The 21223-nt window shown below is 43.0% G+C and overlaps 1 protein-coding gene and 1 pseudogene across 1 annotated transcript; both read right to left on the bottom strand.

Moving 5' to 3' along the window:
* Positions 1–6208: 6208 nt before the first annotated feature.
* Positions 6209–7367, bottom strand: LOC121054266 (annotated as a pseudogene).
* Positions 7368–10302: 2935 nt separating this feature from the next.
* Positions 10303–20488, bottom strand: LOC102710394 (probable protein S-acyltransferase 14). Its single transcript, XM_006652075.2, has 7 exons — positions 20164–20488; positions 19356–19599; positions 19178–19269; positions 12160–12283; positions 11985–12070; positions 11825–11890; positions 10303–10841 (listed from the first exon to the last, which is right to left on the bottom strand). Exons 1-7 carry the CDS (start codon positions 20374–20376, stop codon positions 10716–10718), a joined length of 951 nt encoding a protein of 316 aa, XP_006652138.1. The 5' UTR covers positions 20377–20488; the 3' UTR covers positions 10303–10715.
* Positions 20489–21223: the final 735 nt, after the last annotated feature.

Here is a 21223-nt window from a genome sequence, read left to right as displayed (position 1 = left end):
CACATACCCGAACCCTAGCCTACGGGGCGAGTAAGCAGGCGGCGACGGTGGTGACCCAATGGCGACGAGGGCGCATAACAAGTTGACCACCGAGACCAATCTCGTCATTTTTAAAATTTTTGACTCTAAAAATAATAAAAAGAAATTGGCCGGAGTGTCCGGTAGCTAATTACCATATTTTTGTGGTGTCCTGTAGCAAATTCATGATCTTACGGTGTCCACCGGCTAATTACGTGTTTTTTCAATGCTATGTAGCAAATTTTGTCTTATAAATTTGTAAAATTAAAAATATGTCATCATGACCCACGTGTCATTGATTCATGTAGACCCCATATGTCATTGAGATACCAATGTCATATCTCTAACTTTGTAAAATTATAATGGTACGTTTGTAAATTTCCCAATAAAGTAAACAAGCGCTTAATATGCTATTGGGGTTTAAGTCGTAAAACCTATATGGTGACAGGGTTTTAAGACCATGTGTCACGAATTCATGAATATATAAATCACGAGTACATCTACAAACATATTCTTAAAGAAATGGAAACAAATAGCAAATGATGACATTAGAAATCCTACTGAAAGAGTACACATATTCTATTGATAGCTTGAAATATATTATTCTAGATTTTGGATTGTCTATTCGATTCCAAGGATAAACTAAATATTTGGACAAATAATATTAACAGATAGATTAAAATGCGTTGTCTAAATAATGCATTACATTATGTTAATGAATCATTTGTGATAATAATCCTATGAGTTAGCTAAAAAGAATGGGGCCTAAATGATCGTACGATTCAAGGACTACTCGTTTTGAAGTAAAAAACAAACAATCCAATTCATAAGGATTTGATTCCTTTGAAATATAAATGAAGTACATTAAACCCAAAGAATTTTTTTTCTTTCATATAAGTTGCAGAGAGAAAATATAGGAAATTTTTTATCCACTCAAACCTCTTGAAAATTTTCTATAGATTAATGTTGTCATACTTACTATTACTTTACCTTTTCTATTTGTGTGAGTTGAAATTTCTTCAAAGTGAATAAGCTCTCAGTAAGTAAAAGCTTGTATAAGTGATCTTTTGCCTGGATTTTGCTCTTGTTTTCACCTGTTACATCCATTTGGAGCATTTTTCCAAGGTTCTCTTCTTGAAGAAATCCAACGCGAGCTTCGGTGTCTTCCTTCTCATGATGATAAGCAGTGGTTGCTTCTACCGGTAGGGGCAAATTATTCGATCTCGGTCTTGTTCGGCAATGACTCTGTAATCCAGATTCCTCTCTTTTTCCGTAAGTAGTGTAGTTTTCTGAGATTTTTTATGAAAAAGTTACTTAAAAAGATATCATATTAATCTATTTTTAATTTTTTATATTTAATAATTAATTAGTCATGTACTGATTTGTTACTATTTTTTCTGCGACGGGATAACTTATCCCAAAACTATGAGGCCCTCATCCGATTGGTACATAAAATGTCTGACACTAATTTAATCACATTTTACTCCTTAGCAGAAAAACTTAAATCTGTGACAAGCGTGCGGCCTTATTGTTCGCTAAAACTAAGTAGAGTTAAACGGTTTATTAACTATTAAAAAATAATTTATAGGTAAGAATTTTATACACGTGTTATTAGTAATCTTAAAGCAAAGGCAAGAAAATAAAATAATGACAAATGTCACCATCAACTCTAAATTTAAGTTTTAGAATTAATTTTTTGACTTATAAGCGTAATCATAAACGAAAAGATGACGAAGACAGGCAAGGTTTTTTTTTTTGGAGAATAGACTCGAAGTTTTTTCCCTTGTTCGCAGTTATAACTTCAACGCTTTTGCTACTAGGTAATCTATGTCTTATAATAACTTCATATATATGTTCTCTTTATTTGTCTCAAAATAAATTTATTTTTAGCAATATTGCATTGGGGTTTGTGATATTAGGGCAGCTCCAGTGAATTTCCAAGGAGGTACACGAAGGAAATAGAAACAATAGAAAAAAAGTGTCATGCATTGGAGCATAGATGCTAGGTTAAAAATTCTAAGCACATATTGCTTGTTTGGGCAACCGGTGCTTAGGTTAAAAAAATAATTTTAGCTAGAGCATTTGGTTGGATAGTTGATGGACTGTTGGCTCATTGGCCCATGTTAAAAAAGTTGAGGGAGATAATATTTTTCTAATATAGTAGGATCCATCTTAGTTGTATAGGTATAAATATTAGAGCAAAACTAGCTAAGTTAGAATCTTATGATGTATCTAGACTTGTACATTTCTAAGAAAATACATTTAGGTGCCCTTAGAGAACAATTACATTGAAACTAGATAAGATGAAAACAATTATATATTAGGATTTAATAAAGTAAATGGTATTTTAATTTTTTGTTTGTATTGGTATATTTATGGAAAAATAAGATTATTTCGGAAGGGAGTAGTACGAGTACCACGTTGTTCAAAGACATCATAACAGCCGTAGCCACTCCGGCCAATGCCATGGGAAACTACGAACACTTTTCAGTGGGGTGATTGTTACGATATATTTATAAATAAAAAATAATTTATGAATAAAACTGTTATATACATATTTTTATTGACCTGAAAATTAAGGGTGGAAAAACTAGAAAAAAACCTCAAGAATAACTCTATGTTAAGAAAAATCAAAATTTAAGTCTATTGTGACCGGCTGAGGCAGCCATGGCGCGTGCGCTGGTGAGGTGGCCCTGCTTCATTTATTCTGCCAATCAGCTCACTTCTTGCTTTTGGTAGGAGATGAGCGTCTGCACTGGTCCTGCCGGCGGTGAGGCCTGGTTGGGATTGCAAATTTTTTTTTAAAAAAGACATCACATCGGATACACTGGATATAGATTTGGAGTATTAAACATAGTTTAATTATAAAATAAATTATAGATTTCGTCCAGAAACTACGAGACAAATCTTTTGATCCTAATTAATCCGTCATTAGCACATATAGGTTACTATAGCACTTATGACTAATCAAGTACTAATTAGGCTCAAAAGATTCGTATGACGATTTTCTCCATAACTATGTAATTAGTTATAATGTTCATGTATATTTAATGCTTCATTTAGGTGTCCAAAAATTCGACGTGATGTTTTTCAAAAAACTTTTTGGGAAGACCGAAGACTCATAGGCCCCCGGCGGTCACCGTTAGCCGCGGCGTCATCTACCACTATGGTCGATATCTGCGTCTTCGCACACCACCCTCGCCCGCCTCCACAGCCTCACCTGCCTCCACGCCTCCATGCCTAGGCAGGCCACCGCCGACCTCCGTGCGTGCCCATACCGACCAAACGACATTCTCTAAAGTCTCGTTCAAAAGTCAGATATGCACAGTACCATGACTTTGGGTGTGCTTTCAACCGTTCGATTTGCAACAAGCGCACGAGATCGAGCACAATAGTACCGACGAACGGTATATATTTACTGTTCTTCACTGTAGCTACAGTGTTTACGGTGTTGAAAGTTAGGTGTTGTAGCACACACCATGTGTTGCTGTTTTGTGACTTTTGTTCACTGCGTCAGAGAATCCGGATTGCTCACCGACCTTCGGGCCCAGGCAGGCCACTGCCTGCCTCTGCGCCCTCTCCAGTCTTCGCATCTTCAACACTTGCAGTAGCATCCATCTCATTTTGTCCGTCTTCACTGATGTACCACTTGTTTTCAGCCTTAATGAAATTGGAGCTCTGTCCAGTGATTATGAAAACATACCGAGAGTATTTCAACATAATATTTATTCGTGCTATGTCTATGTATACCGAATTAAATTATTTAAGAGATACACATTCAAGCATAGTTGTTCACATAAATACTGTTAGTTAAAAAATAGTCGTTCAATTACACATTCAAAAAATCTAGCCATTGTAAAAAAAATATAAAAATATGGGTAGTTACATTATTAATAAAATGTAATTGAGTGAGATATGTAGGATGTGATTTAGATGATATGTTGGAGTAAAAGAGAAATATGAAGGATGAAACTATTTTAAATGATCATCCAAATGGAGATATGGATCCAAATGGAAATATGGATGATCAAATTTGAATGAAATGTTAGGCATGCTCTTACGGCCTATTTGGCAATCCATCTAAATAGAAAAAATGGAGAAAATATATGAATTTTTAAGGGGTTTGAGTAGATATAAATTTTTCGGTTTGAGTAGATAGAAATTTTCTACGTTTTTCCTCTGTAATTTGTAGGAAAGAAAATTTTTTATTAATTTTTCTATACTTTGTTCCTAGAATCGAATAGCTTTAATAGGAATTAATCTTTATAATTCTAATCCTTTGTTTTTTTAAACCAAATTATTCAGTCTGTTGCATTTATCTTGTTGATGCGGCAGCATTTCTCTAAAAGAATAAGGGTCTCTTTCTCTACAGAAGAACTAGGCGGCTGAAAATATGGGCCAGCATGAATTTTTTTTAGAAATAATTGATAATTGTATTCATTGCGTTGCCACGTAGATAGAGTAGTGCCACATTCTTATCACGTAGAATAAAAATACCCTCGATTATAATTAGGGTGATTATACATTCGGTATAAAGTTTGAAGTGTTAAATGTTACTCTCTCTGTTCCATGTTCCATAATGTAAGATGTTTGATATTTTTTTTCAATGTTTGACCATTTGTTTTATTCAAACAATTATGGAAATAGAACTTTAAGCATCACTTGTCATTTTTTATATTTATACTAAACTTTTAAATAAGACGAATGGTTAAAAGTTAAAAAAAATTAAACATCTTACATTATGAAACGTACGGAGGTAGTACCTCCGTTTTATATTGTAAGACTTTTGCATTTATATGAATATAGGTAAGACTAAAAAGTCTTACATTGTGAAACGGAGGGAGTATTTGTTTTTATAGATAAGGGAGGTGAGCGATGATTTTCAATAATTGAAGGGATCAATAGAAACTTAACGTTTCTTTTTTCACGGAGGGGATATTGCTGCAAGCAATGTGGGCAATTGCACCTTAATGTGTCTACTGTTTACATCATTAACTTTGTGTGAAGTTTCACGGTCAATTTTAGGTCTGGTCTGGTCTGATCTACCATTATTCAGTACTCTACCACGGGTCCACTGCGAGTCCGGTTCAGTTGAAGTTGTAATAACAACTGCAACTTTGACAGTTTCATCTATTACCAGCAGATGTATACCAGCAGATGTAAATCAGATGGCTCAAATTAGTCAGGAACACTACAGTAAAAATACTGTAGCACGGGATACCATGGCAAAAGATCTGTCGTTGATCGTCGGAATGGAATGGACGAAGGAAACTTCGTGCAGTCCTAAATTACAGTCACCTTTGCAACTTCAGCTGATCCTAGCCGGTCCACTACCAAAATGCTTTAGACCAGATTAGCTTAGATTGCCACAAGAGGTGGATTTAAACCGAACCTCTACTTAAAATTTTATGTCAAAAGATGAATAAAAAATAGGAGAACTGGATCTTACGATCAGACCCCTCTAGTATTCTTTCCCAGATCCATCACTGATTATCGCACAAAAGCAGTGAAAATTACCAGATGTAAGTACACTAGGGAGTGGTTTGGCCAAACATCACGGTACAAGGAAAAATAATTTATAAATAAAATTTTTATATATCTATTACTAGCAAGAAAAACCGGAAAATAAGCTATAGTTAAAAACTCCAAAATCAACTCTAAATTATTTTTCATATTTTATTTTTTGAAAAAATATTTTCTCGATCTTAAAAGATACTCACAAACTATAATGATTTGTTACGATGCTAGACAAAAATTTTCATAATTTTCTCGATCTTCTAATATGATAAATAATCAATCTTGTATGTCTAAAGAACATTTTGAACATTTTACAAATGCATAGGCTCCTAGAGTATATTATAGAGAAAACTGCTAACCGAGGGTATATCTTAGAACTCGATAAAATCAATGGCAGATCGTTTAATCGATGCAAACTCAATGGTATGTCGTAGATTTTCTCAAAAAATATACATCAGATAGAGGTGACTTTTTTTATTACATGAAAAGAAACATAGACGTATTCACTGCACAAAAAAAAGTCAGTAACCAAGAATTCGTCGCACAATTCATGCAGCTCGGTACAAAATCCTTATCTTTTGATTGAAAATCAATCCAACCACCTTGTCACTTGTCCCTTTTCTTTTCAATATTGCAAATCTGCATTTTAATTCAGTATGAGATCTTAATTTAATTAATCAGTGAACCGTACCGGAGCAGCTTCCGGCCGGCGTCCTGGAAGAACGCCGCCACCGCCGCCCATTCCTCCAGCAGCATCTCCTCGCCTCCCTCCCTGCAAATCGGCGGGAAGAAGAGCCAGAACGACGAGCCCGCCAGGACCGCCATCACGAGCAGCGTCGCCAGCGGCCGCGGCAGCGGCGGCCACCCCCTCGCCGCCCACCCCTCCTCCGCCAAGCAGCACGCGGCGTGGAGCAGGAAGAAGGCGGCCATCTCGCCGGTGGGCGGGCGCAGCGTCAGGTAGCACACCATGGCCTCGTGCATCAGCCCGGACACGAGGAACGTGGCCGCGACGCCCGCCGCCTTCCCGGCGCGCGCGCGCACGGGGTCGTAGACCGACGGCCGGAGGACGGCGGACACCATGAGGTTCCACCGCCGGCCCCAGAAGTCCCGCAGCGACGACGCCTGGTACGGCCGGTCGAACTGCGGCTCCATCTCCATGCCCAGCGCGGCGCCGGCGGCCGCGATGCAGGGGAGGAGGAGGTCCAGGAAGCAGTAGATGTGGACCCCGTAAACGGAGAGGCGTACGTAGCGAGGCAGCTGGATCTCGGACGCGTACAAATGGAGGATGGCGGCTGTGACGGCGACCTTGGCCGCGCCAGAAGCGATGGACACCGATCGTGCTTCCGGCGGCGCGGCAGCTGCTCCGCGGCCGCCGCCGCCACGGCGTCGGAGCTTGACGGGGAGCAAGGCGGTGAAGAGGAAAGGGAGCAAGGGGAGGCCGGCGTCGAGCGGGCCGGCGCCGGCGGCGAGGAGGACGACCTTGAAGGCGCAGAGCCACGCGAGGAAGAAGGCGGCGGTGCCACGGAGCAAGGAGGAGGAGGCGAAGGCCAGGGGGGCGGCGGCGAGGAGCGCGACCACGGGGAGCAGGGTGGCGAGGCGCGGGAGGCCGGGGCGCAGGGAGGCGGACGCCACGCGCGCGTACAGCGCGGCGGCCGTGACGGCGAGGGACACCGTGGGGACGCTGTCGCGCAGGAGCTCCATGGCACCTCGCGGTCGGCCTCGCCTCCGTCTCCGTGGTGTCGCTGACCCGCTTTTGACGGAACGGAACAGGCAGCGGAGTACCACTGTTTACCCTTAAAACTCTTATTAGCATTAGGACTGTACTCACTCCACGTCACACTCTAGCCTGTTGAGCCCGCCTTCATTATTACATATCAATTAATTGGCTACATACAAAAGGACATCCAATATAAATTTTGTCGTTACACACGTTTTTAATTTGATGTATGCAAAAGCAATACTGTTTAGACCTAGAATATATTAGGATCTAATTTTTATATATAATATATATAACAAAACTAATCTATGCTTCCTTTAGAATAAACTATTCTATACTCTCTCCCCTCATATGGCTCCAAACCATCTTCCACCTCTTTCTAAGGGCCCAAAACCCTTTACCCGGCCTGATCAAATCTCCCCCGCCGCCGGCAAATTCGTCCTTTGATATTCTAAACACTTCGCATTTGTTCACTCTTGTCTATCTATAAAAGGTGCAGTAACATGAAGACAAAAATATAGTAACATGACTTATAAATTGCAGTAACAATATAGTCATGACAAATCTAGTTTTTTAAATTATGTTTTAACCATTATAGTGAAAATGGTTTTAAAAATTAAAATAAGACATGAGATATTACTCTCTAAAGATTGAAAATACAATCTTTTTACGTTTTTCACATATAGTTATAATGTAGCAACAGTACGAAGTCACACCCCGCGAGTTATTGTATTTTTATTATGATGTTCTGCAAGAGATTGTAATCCCCGTGTTACTACACTTCTATCATAATATCATAATATTATTGTACTTCTACCATTATGTTACTGTAATTGTCTAGTAACAACGCACATATTACGTACACTTCTATCATAATGTTACTGCAATTATCCACTAAAATCGTATATATTACTGCACTTCTATCACAATGTTACTGTAATTATGCAGTAATAATACACATGTTACTATGCTTTATATCCCCCTCCTTCTGCCCTTCAGTATAAATTAAAATTTAATTTATTCAGTTAAATTAGAACTGACCCTCTATTACCCATACTGACCCTATATTACCGGTAGATTAACATGTGTTCATCTCTTAGAATAACTCCAATAGTTACCTAAATTTCGTTTCCCAAAACTAGCATTTTAACAGGTTTGTAACTAATATGGTAAAGAAAAAATTAATTTATCTCCGACAGTCAGAGATATTCCATTTGCAAAAATAGATTTAGTTATCAAAACGGTTCGAAGTTGAGGGAGATCGCATCAGGCTCACGCCACCCCGCGCTGCGCCGCCCCACCCGCATTGGAGCTGATACCCATCAGGATTCAAATGGACCATAGAAAGCTAAATTGCAACATAATATGGATGTGTAAAATGAAGAAAGAGTCATCGAGAATTCAAATAACACCTTTTTCTTAACATGTTCACGATATCCATAGAATTATGAAACAGACACAAGGGACAACAGAAATCATGCAGAACATCCATTTATAATAAGCCCATTGATTTTCCTTCTCCAAAATCGCAGTTCGCTGAAGCTAAACAAACATAGCAAGCATGCAAGCGAAGCTGTCATCCAAGGCACAAATACTCAAAACTAACGAGGAATCATGGGGAATCCAACCCCACCTCATTGCCAAGAGGAAGGCAGTGCTCCGGCAGAATGGATGTGTCGTCACCGGCAGCGCGTCGTGGGTGATATATGAATGAATTTCTTGTCAAGTAAAAAAACAGATGCTCACACAATGGAGAAAGAGAAAGAGGAGGCAAGCTTCAAACAATGAACCTGGAGCGTGGCTTGCTCGGGGCGGTGAGGCGGCCAGGCGGCGGAGGGGCTTGAACCGTCGGACGAGCGAGCACAGGACGGGGGAGATGGCGCAGGACGGGCGAGTTGGCGCGGGGCAAGCGGGCGCCGCGGCGGAGCGGCCGGCGGCGGCCGGGAACGGGCCTCGGCGGCGGCGGGATGCCGGGCGGCGGCGGCACAGCGGCTTGGCCACTGGACGGCGACCAGGGCGACGGGACAGCGACGCCGACTCCACGGAAAAGAAAATGTCGCACGTGAAATTTCTGGCGGAGGAACAACAACTGGATTTATTAATTAGGCCATGGGCATTTGAGTGATGCTAAACTTTTATCTCATTCCCAATCTCACATACCAAACGAAGGTTTTAAACACTCTAGAATATATCTACCTGCCATGTTCATTCTAACCAAATAAGAGATGGGGATTATAATCTAACTCCCATGACCCATCTCACCATCAACTCCCTTCTCTAAACTCCCATTCCCCTTCCCCCTCTTGCCAAACAGGCCACCAGCTTCGTACTCAAGTGAAATCCGGACTCCCATATATACGTATAAACGAGAGGATATGGCAAATTGCTAAAATTTCAGTACCAGATGGCAAATTGCAGACAATTTTTTTACTATTTATAAAAAAACAGAGATAGCAAGTTAGAATTAGGAGTCGTTGGAGAGCATCTTAAGAGCCCAACATTTTTTTTCCATGAACCTTCGTAAAGGCCAGAGCGCTCAGGTAATCCCTGCAATTTTCACTAAAGAAAAGGGCTATAGAAGTTTCTAGTACAGCAAAGTGCGAAACCAAAATGGGTCATTTTCTCGCTGTTGCTTACGTAAGCCAAAATTTCAATTTTTAATTTTAAATTTAAAGTTGATTTTGAGTTTTTCTATTGTATTTTACTTTTTAACTTTGATTTTAGATTGCTGTAAACACATATATAAAAATACGGATATATCATTTTCCTTTTCTTTAACAAGAACCCAAAAGATGACCCCGGACCACATGTCTGAGACATTACCCCAGGTTGTTCAGGAACAGTTTTTACATGTTTTGGGCGGTACAGAAATTGATGGCTTACTGGATTAGGCGTAGTGAAAGCAGCACCTCAATTAAATTAGAGAGACATTCAGAGCAACGGAAGCAAGTAAAATTATTAATCTGATGGAGCTCTAAAATTTCTATTAGCAAGGTGAGATATATTGATCAAGTTCATCTTGTAGTAATTTAAAACGACAAACTAATGGAAACACTTCACCATTGAGTTTTCTGATTAACACAGATTCTTATCAGCATGTCATGCTCTATAAAGTGTACGTCTATTGCACAGCTCAATCATTGTACATCATACATCTGGAAACCCATCTGAAACACACTAAAAAGAATTTACAGCACAAGCCTCTTTTCGCCACTACAGCAAGACCTCTAATTTCTTTGCCACTGCAATCAGACAGCACAAGTGAATTACACATGGTTTGACAAGTAACTCGGGGAACACTGTGTCATCGGAGGCCATGCAGTACCCAACCAGCAATGCTGTCAGTACTAAGGTGTACCTTTATAAATAATGAACACTAAGGTATCTGGCAAGGAAACCGTAAAATTTACATGGAACATATTTGATGCAGATGGGAAGTGAGGGCACTGGCGAAATTGTACCATCACAATTCTTGCCCATCCAAATCTGTTCTGACAGGATAATCAAGGCCCTGTAGAACGGGCATTCTTCTCAAATCCTCTTCTGAGTACGCAGGGATGAACCAATACCTCTTGTCATTTCCAAAAACCTGTTAACAGAATACTGTTTAACTAACTTTGTGTTTTATTAATGATATCTTCAGTTATGGCAGTACCTAAACAGAATTGCAAACTTGCAGTAGAATGTTTAGCAAACAGAGATAAAAAATGAAAAGACAAAGTCATATTTCAGGTGTTGAAGATAACACATACTGACTTGAATTGGGATTATCAGGCTAGCGACTTTGCTGGCTTATATTTTAGTAATACTGACAATTAGTTAAATAAATACCCTTTAGCGCATGCAGAATGGTATACTCGAAATTTATGGAAGTCCAAACAATTATTGGAAGTTTGGAACAACATACGGAATTTATATATTTTGTAAAGAAAGTTAAGAGTAAATTCTTGATTTACCCTGGAAGTTGATCCCATCCCTGTTTGTCCTTGTGAAACCACCTTTTTGGATAATGAAAATTTTCTGCTTGTATGGGCTAGTAACATGAGTGAGAGGGTGGACCTACCGCAATTATCTAAAATAGGATTAAGAAGAAGGTCCGCCTTTGATTTCTGACTACCTGAATTTACAACCTGAACTTTAATACCATTTAATTTTCATCCCACGACTGTTACAATCAGTGCAAATTGCATCCAGACAAGCTTTCTTAACTGGTTTTGGATTTTGTGGTTGCCACATCATTGGTTTTTTAACATGTCGTACCTTGTCTGGAAAAAACTAGCATTAATTTATTTCCATAAACTATCACATCAGTCTACGTGTCACATATGATGCCAAATCAAACCATCCTTGAAACATGATTTATACTGCTGTGATAATTGGGGGACATTTTCTGATTGATATTGATGTTCAGGGTGTAACCTAAACAAACAAATATCTTCATTTGTTCATGCCTTATAATCCCGCCTTGTCAAGGTTTTAAATAAAAAGAAGTCTGTGTGTGCTTGCACCATTACAAGAAGTAATTGATTAAGAACATGTTCTTAAGAAGAAAATTCCAATCAAAAGCCTAACCTGAACAAAATTCCTCTTCCGGCCAAGATCATACATCCAGCGTGGCGTAGTTTTCTTTTCATATGCCTATAATAACAGGTAACAAATTAATTTCACCTTGCAGGTGTCAAAAGTAAGTAGTACTTATATAACTATAATTTATAAATAGCTGGATACTTGCCTCAATTGTTGTTGTATTAGCAGAAACAAGTGAAACATGCATAATCATAAAACCCAGAACACTCAGGGAAAATGCCAGATTCAACACTGCAGAGAAAAGGAATATTATTAGCCAATACTCAGACAATCATGCCCAACCATAATTTTTCCTGGTAGAGTATTAGTAATGCACTCACCGAAGGTGAGGAATGTGGTTGCAAGTGCTGCAGGACTTCCTGGGATATCAATATCACTGAAGAAGGCTATGAAGTGAGGCAACAAAGAAAGGGTAACCAGTGTTGTCTCAAGGAAGGTGTAAAACTGCATAGAATCATTAAAACATGATTTTAACCTCAGAAACCTAAGGATCAAATAACTGTGTGGAAAGAAGAAAAAAACAGATAGTGGACCAAATTAAGATAAGAATAATAAAAGCACCACCAGTGCAGCAGCATTTATACTGCTAATACTATTAACAGAGAAGTGAACACACTAATAACACAGATTTTCTTTTTTTTTCCTGCCTTACTTTCTTCTCTGCCATATAAGTGGAATCCCCAAGTAGATGAGAAAAGTATGAACACTCAACTATGAATGAATGAGTATCATGGCTAACCAACGTTTAGCAACATTGTAATAAATGTTAAGTTGCATGCATCGACCAGTTACACCTAAAAGTCTAAGCTGATAGGGAAAGGCGGGCAGTTCACTTTATACACTCCAACACTCCCCCTCACGCGAGACCCCCTCCAGTCTCAAGCGTGAAATATTGGAGTGGGCTGCAATTAATTTAATTAATTGCGCGCCAGCCAGGATTCAAACGCGAGACCTCTGGCTCTGATACCATGTTAAGTTGCATGCACTGACCAGTTACACCTAGAAGCCTAAGCTGATAAGAAAAGACGGGCAATTCACTTTATACACTCCAATAATAAATAGGTGTTATTATACTATGACTAAATATTAACAAAACACTACCTCTGGTTTTTAGTTTTGGACATTGTTGAATTCTGTGCATATATTTGAACATTTGTCTTATTGTTAAAAATGTAATTATCATTTATTTTGTTGTGATATGTTTTTATCATTGAAGGTACTTAAGCATGATTTGTATTTTTGCATATTTTTATAATTTTTTAATAAGGCTAATGGTCAAATGTATGTCCAAACTCAACAGCAACAAACTAATAAAACCGGAGGTAGCATCAAGCATAGCTCAACGAATATTCGCCTTGTTATGTCTATTAGCTGCTTCAGTCTACCTATTAAGGTCAGAAGCAGAGATATAGAGAATCTGGCATGACAAAGGAGATGTACGAAACATTGCTATATTTAGATTTCACATTTCAAGTTACATGGAATCAGATGAATTATTTGTAAGCAGGTCAAGCAAGTTACATGTAATCTATTAGAAGAGTTTAGCTATTCACATTGTGGCACATGTTCCGATGACTTATTTGTATGGTGCAGTCAGAGTGGTGGAAATCAAACCCACAAAAGTCATGAACGATGCGATGCGCATGCAGAGCATGGATCCGGAACAGGTGACCACCATGAATGAGGGGCTTTGAACTGTTAGTTGGATTACGTCTCCAACTCTCAATTAGTTTGGTACTTATTTGGTTAGCTTGTTTGTTAACTTGTAAATATGGTTTGTTTAACTGTCTACAAGCAATAACTACAAAAATTTCCTTCACATGCCTATCACTTCACAAAAGGGTCATGATCCTGACCGCTGCATGGCATGATGTGTAAGCAGCAGTATCCATGAGAACAGTCACCCATAGTATTCCTATATCCTTCTATGCACCTAAGGGTGTAAGTGGGTGTCACGCCCTGAGTTTTACCCAAGCCAAGAATTAATTAAATAATGTATTAAAAATAATTTGTTAATTAAAGTTCAGGAGAAAAACAGTGTATAAATTTAATTAAACTAATTGGAAGCTTTGCGGAATGTTCTAAAATGTCCTGAAAGCATTTTAAATGATTAACAGGATTTAAATTTAAATTTCAGAGAATAAAATTTGCTCTAATAAACTTAATAAAAATCGGCAAAATTAGAGGCAATTTACTTTTTTTCCCTCCTTCCTTTTTTCTTTTTCTCTTTTTTTTTCCACCCTGGCCGAACTCCTCCTCCCTGGTTGCACGTCCTGCTCCGTCCCCTCCTGGTGCACGCATCCAACTCACACCTCCCCCTAATGCCGCACATCCTCCTCCCCATCAACAGCCGTGAGTCAACCCCCATCTCCACCTCTCTCACGTGAAAACAATTACAATCAATTAGGACTCCAATTTTTATCCCTTTGAAACCTTATCTATTCCCTTTTTATAGGAGATGGATAACTAGATTTATCTCTAGTTTTCTCCTATAAATAGACCCCCAAGCCCCCACTCTTTCCCGTCTTTTTTCAGCCGCGTTGCGCCCACGCCGTCGCTCTGCTTCACCGGCGCTGCCTCCTGCCAAGCCGCCGCTTCCTGCCCGGCCGTCCCCTCTAGCCGCCGGCGGATCCGCACCCTGCCGAGAGCCCCTCTGCCGTGCGCCGTCCCTGGCCAAACTCCCGTGCACTGGTTGATCGTGCTCCCCGCTGCACGTCCATGCTCTGTCCCTGACAAACAGCGAGCAAGCAACAGCAAGCTGCTACAAGCCCTGCTGCATCCCTGTTCACAGCACGTCACCGGCCGGTTATTCACCAAACCTCAGGTTCGCATATATTTTATTCATGCGAATCAATCTAAATTCATCTACCATTTAATTGTTTAGGTTTTCTAGCCGAACAGCGAGGAACGGCAACAATCCGTTGCTGATCTCTCCACCAAATCTCATGTTCGCACATGTTTTACTCATGCGAATCAATCTATCTTTGATCTACCGTTGCTCAGATTTTCCAATCTAATTAGCTAGCGTGAGATTGATCTACAGTGCGGACTTTAATTTCGTACACGTAGATTGGTTTTACGTTAAAGTCGTTTAGTTTCAGTTAGCGAGTCGTTAAACCTCAATTTAACGGGTCGTTCAATCCTGTCGTTGTTCCGCTAACGGTTCACGGGTTCGCGTTTCGGATCTGATTCGTCGTACGAATCTTTGATTCGTGCACGTTTTGGTTCTATTTTGCGAATACGCGTACTGTTCGCAAATTTCCCGAGCCGCGGCCCAACACGCGCTCGAAGTTCCCATCGCCTCCCTCGGCACACTCCTCCTTTTCCCTCTCCTCCAGGCTAGCAGGCCGCCGGCCCAGCCGTCCAGCCCGCTCCCTCCGCTCGGCCTGCTCTCCTCCCCTCCCTTCCCACACTGGGTCGGCCGAAGGCCACGGCCTAGACGCCACCTCGCTCGCGCCAAGTCCGGGCCGCCTCCCTCTCCTCCTCCGGGCCACTGACAGGTGGTCCCCACCTATCGGCCCCGTCCTCTTCCTCCGACCGCCCTCCGTTGCTGCCACCGCATGGCGTTCCCGGCCGAGCCACGCTAGAGCCACACGCGCATCCCGCCGCCATGCCGCGTTGCGCCAGCGCGTCACCGCTACGCCGACACGCGCTGGCGATCCGCTGCCGCGCCCGTGCGCCACACCCTACCACCCGCGCTCGCGCTGTCGGTCGTGCCGCGCCACGTTCGCTCGCCACCGCTGCCCCGCTCCCTCGCTGCCAGCTGCCCTCGTGCCTCACCGCACGCACGCCTCGCCGCGTCGCGCCGCGGTCGCTGCAACCATCCTTCGCGCACGCGTGTCGCCACTCTGCGTCGCCGATAGCGTCGTGCCTCGCCGCGTCTGCGCCCTGTCATTGCCACCGAGCTGCGCTCCCGCCTCGTGTGCACCGAGCCACCTCGCCACCGCACCGGCACCCTTATGTTGCTGCTCTACCTCGCCTCGCCGTGCATCGTGCCGTCAAGCCGTCAGCCGTCCCCGTCCTCCGCTCGCCCGTGCTAGCGCCGTCGCGTCCTCGCCTCGCGGCCGCACGCAGCCACTGTGCCGCTTTTCCCGGCCGCGTCCCGTGCCGCCGCCAACCACCTCCCACTTTTGCCGCGCCGCGTCCACCCCGGCCGCGCTAACCGCCCCTCCGCCCTATGCGCCGGCCGCCACCTATAGATCCCCTCCTCCCGGTCGTCGCCGCTTGGTTGCGCCGCTCGGCCACAGTCGATGCGTCGTTCCACCGTCGTCATGCCAATGAGCTGCCTTTCCCCCTCCCTCCATCCTCCTCTATCTCCCACTCGCACACGCCACGCCGTCGGGCCGACGACGCCGTGCTCGCGCCACCCTTTGGCGTCGCCGCCTTCTCCCCTCTCCTTCCTCCCGGCGCACTCACGTCTCCTTTCCCCGACGCCGCTTCGGCCGCCTCTGCTTCTCCTCGGCCGCCACCTAGCGCTTCGCGCCACCACCGTCTCCTCCTCGCGCCGCCCTTTCCCCGGGCTGCCGCGTCGTCCCTCCCGACCGTCGCCACCGTGCGCCGCGTTCGGTCTCCGCCGCCCTGGTCGTCGTCGTTCCTACCATCGGCCTTCGCCGTGCGCCGCTCCCCTTCATTGCCACCGGTCGATTCACCGCCGCTCTTCCCCCTCCGCCTGCGAGCCACCGTCACGGCTACCGCCTCCCGTCTCCTCCGCTGCCGCCACTTAGCCGCTCCGCTTGCCTCCGCCACCGCCGGTCACCGGCCGTCGCTGGGCGTCCGCCTCCGCTGGTCGCCGAACGCCGCCGCCACCGCTGGTCGCCGACCGCCGCCGCCGCCGCTGGTCGCCGACCGCCACCGCCCGGCCGCCCGCTCCCTGCCTCTGTTCGGCCGGAGTCCGCTCTCCCCTCTCCCCTGTTTTGTCACTTACCGGTGGGGTCCATCCGCCGGCCACCACCTCTCACCAGGCCGCGGGCCCCACTTGCCAGCGCCTCTCACCTTTCTTCTGTGGGCCCCGTCCGTCATACCGTCCATCTTCCTCTCTCACCGAACCAGGGGGCCCACCTGTCAGCTTCCCCCCCATTTTGTCCTTCTCTCCCCATGGGCCCCACGTGTCAGCCGTTGTTCCCTCTCTCTCGGCTGTGCCTCTGCCAAGTGGGTCCCAGCTGTCAGCACACCTTCTCTCTCCCTGCTGACGTCATTGCCTCCGATTAATTGCGCAATAATTCATTAAGGATTTTCTGTTTAGTTTAAAGACAGATAATCTTCTAAAATTCATAAGTAATTCATCTAGTCTCCGTTTAGGTCCATTCAAGTTTCATTAAATCCAGAAAAATGTCAAGAATCCATTAAAAATAGTTTCTTTCTCTGTTTCAGTAGTTTTATAGTTTGTTTTGCTTGTTTTGCCTTGTTTGTCGTAGGTTTTGACCCCGTCGCAGCGCCGTTCGTTCTTTAAGTCGTCGCCGAAGTTCCTCGTGGGTCTAAGCAAGGCAAGTGGCACCCTTCTTTGAACATATTGATCCCATGTTTATAAAATCCCTGTTTTACATTCAAACATGAATTGTTTTATGCAAATCTATTTATTCTATTTATCTATTGGGCAATTACCCTTAGATCCGTTGTTCCCCATTTATTATTATTGTCATCCCAGGGTTAATTTGACTAGAAATAGGCTTAAGCAATGCTTAGTTATGCTTAGTTCAACTAGCTCACCAATTCTTATTTAATTATTTGTTAGACTTGATAAACCTTTAATGGTTATGATCATGATGAATGTTCCCGATGTGGATTAATATAACTAAAATATTGCTTATGGTGGGCTGTGGGTGCATGGTTTTGAGAGTCGTGCCCATAGCAATTAAGAACCGGTTATCAGGAAACCCTGGAAGTCTTACACGTACTAACCACAAGCCAGAATGGGCAACGGTGGGACTTGTAGTCTAGCTTGTCCCTATTCGACGTACCCAGGCAAGGGTGGGCGTGATGGAGTCTGGATGGGAATCGTGGTGTAACGATGGTCCTATGTTGCTTCCGGATTCACCTAGGCACAAGAGGGGGCTGCCTGACTCGGTGTAAAGAAGGGGGCGAAACCTGAAGTGTGGTGCGATTGTCTAGGGAGGGTTAGGTGAAAGGTCTTATCATGGTTTCCGTACTGAGGTATCGTGGTGATACGTTGGGGCATGGTAACATGCTTGGGAGCCATGTCTTGTGGGTAAAGTTGTACACCTCTGCAGAGTAAAAATATTCGAATAGCCGTATCCATGGTTATTGGGCGAACTGACAGATTCACTGGGATTAGTTGAACCCCTTAATAACTTCATTAATCTTGGAACTGGTTTGACCCTGTCAACGTGGTGTAACACGTTGGCAGTGGTTCGGGTCTGTCGTAACGTGGTGTAGCGTTGGGCAGAGGGTTGACCCTGTCGCTACGTGGTGTAATGTTCAATAGCGGTCTGGGCCTGTTGCAACGTGATGTAACGTTGAACAGTGGATGGTTATTTTCAAGTACTTTACTTTTTATTCAGTCTATTTTATTTACTGTTTTGCTAAATTACTACTGCTTTGTGCAATTTAACCTTAGCCTGTTCCTCGACACCCTATTGCATTCATTATTCCCCCTCTCTTGGGTGTTACTTGTTGAGTACAGTGGTTTGTACTCAGTCTTGCTTAATTTTTCCCCCACCAGAGCAAGTGCCAGAGCCTGAGTCAGAAGTGAGAAGAAGGTTGTTCCAAAGGTTAAAGTGAGGTTCAGTCCGCCGTCGAGAATGCCTGTGGTGTGGAGCCGTCATCGCCAGCTGAAGCTGAAGATTAGATGGTTTAGTTTGTTTTCCTTTTCCGCTGCATTTCGATAGATAATTGTTTTTATTTGTTTTTAAGTCGTAGAACTGTGTATTAATTTGTCATGGTGTGTACTCGGGCTGATTCCTGGACCGAGATTTAATACATGCTATTGTTCAAAAATTTGGTGTAAATTTCTGGGCGTGACAGTGGGCCAGCCTGCTAACCCGCTTAGGTCGGGACTACCCGCTTAATTGGCCTATAAACGGGTTCGTGAGCAAGCCCACTTACACCCCTATAGTGCACCCCTCTAGCTAATAATATCCAACATAAGGAACAGTTTTAGTTCTTATTATTCATGGTGCCTTAAATCAATTATTAAAAATGAAACAAGTTTCTTATTGCGAAAGATAAGAAATTTAGGAAATAACACAAATTTCTGTGCATCTTGCTAGCATAATAAGAAATATAAGCTTGGTAATGTGTTAACAATAACAAAACTCTAAAGCCTTATTTCCCTTCTAAAGGGCACAAATTAAGAAAATATCAAATAAAGTGGCACCATACCAGGAAGAGGAGAAAGTATTTGTAGTTCAGTGCTCCAACACAATTAACAACCCAAACGCAATGATGATCCATCTTAAGAACACATCTTCCACCTGAATACATGAGATTATGGATTATGCTATGCAATTCATAAAAACTAGAACGACAATTGACCCTGAAGAATAAATCAACAACTTACAAACAGAGCAATGATGACATCGAGGTGGCTTCAGCTGGTTACACTTCCTACAATACCTAGCCCTTGAATGTCCCGTATCATTGTGAGCCATAGATTGTTGCGAGTTCATCTGGCTAGTGAAATCTGATCCAGAAAGGGGGACAGTTTCTCCCCTCTCCTCGTCAAAGTCAAGATTCCAATTAGGTGGAACAGAACCAGGGTCGGTGAACACAACAGAAAAATAGCTCCATAAAAGCATAACAAGCTGCCAAGCGAAAATAAACAAATTGTTATCAAAACAAATATGCAAAGAAAAAAACAGAATCAGAACAGTGAAAATATGCCCAATATAACAGGGGGCTAGTGTTTATAATCAAACTATTTCCAGCATGCAAGCTTCCCTTAAAATTGTGGCTCTTAATCAATATGGCATCAATTGTATTTTATCAACTCATTGTGTTACTTTTCTTTCTTAATCTCTCGCTACAATCCATGTCCATTTCAACAATGTAGCAAATCTAGTATGTTGCCATAACAATTCTAGTATGTTGTTAAGAAGCATATTAAGGAAACAGCTAGACCATGGCCACAACAGCTCAATTATGCTAATCAGTTTCCAGCGCGCTCATAGCGACTTCTACTAAGTAAAAGAAAAAACGGAGGAAATACGCCAGTAAATATCATATCAATGAGTACAGATATCAAAACATTCTATCTGTATCCTACCATTGCTCAAAAAAAAATTCAATTCCTCCTCTATTTGAGAGATTTGACCCGACCAGCTAATCCTCTTCGCAACCAAACCCCCCAGAGTTGCGCGACGCGTTACCAGGAAGTGGAAGAGGAGCAGGACGGCGAGCGCGCCGAGGGTGCTGGCGCCGCCGGCGAGGAGGGCGGGGCCGTAGTTGCAGAGGACGACCGCGTAGTAGGTGACGCCGACGATGGAGAGGACGAGCAGGATCATGATGGAGCCCAGCCCCCTCAGCGCCGTGCAGAACCTGAACACGTTCCACGCCATCGCGGCACCCGCAGATCTGTGCATCTCTCCCCTCGCCGCCGCCTGCGGCCGCGCAGCCCGGCCGCCTCCTGGTAGCGGCTAAGGGGAGGGAGGGAGCGACGCCGCGCTCTCCGCCGGCGATGTGGATCAGGGGAAGATTGGGGGGGGGGGGGGGGGGGGGGGGGGCAGGTCAGGTCAGAGGTGGAGTACGCGGCGGTCTTCTTCGGTGCTCCGCGTTTCACCTCCAAAAAAAAAAAAGTAATCGCGGAAAAATTTTTTCTACTGATACTACTTTAGAGGGATTTCTAGATGAACTGTCAGGAAAAAAAATAAACTGCTGGTTAAATTTATTGATAGCTGGTCTAAAGCGTTACATGATTGTGATTAGGTCGAGCGCCAAATTTTAGAGGGAAAATTACAAGGATGATATTGTAATTTTGTAAAATTGGAGATATGTTATCCTGACCTACATGTCATTGACTCATGCAGACTCTATATGACATATCTTTAACTTTGCAAAATGATAATGGCATGTTCGTAAATTTTTTAGGGGATTTGATTCTTTTTCCATTGTTGTGTTTACATATTTATCATACCTCGTGTCTATAACATATGAGTCTTGTCATAAACATATCAATTAATTACCAAATCTAGGAGTGTTGAATAGTTAAATATGGGAACATGATCGAAATTAGAGGAAGGGAACACAGTTTTGGTAAGCGTAGGTCTGATAGTTGTGTTAGATATGGAAAACATGCAATTACTATGTATCATGATAAAATAAGTCAATTATCTGGGAAGAAATTGCCAGCAAAAATTGGTGAAAATGCTTGGTTTCCACGAACTTTTGAGGTTACGAGCTGCCTTGAGTTGACATATCGTTTAATAAATT

This window comes from Oryza brachyantha, chromosome 4, assembly GCF_000231095.2.
Source record: "Oryza brachyantha chromosome 4, ObraRS2, whole genome shotgun sequence".
Lineage (NCBI taxonomy): Eukaryota > Viridiplantae > Streptophyta > Magnoliopsida > Poales > Poaceae > Oryza > Oryza brachyantha.
The sequence above is the reverse complement of the archived record's forward strand: the minus strand, read 5'-3'. Positions and strand labels throughout refer to the sequence as shown.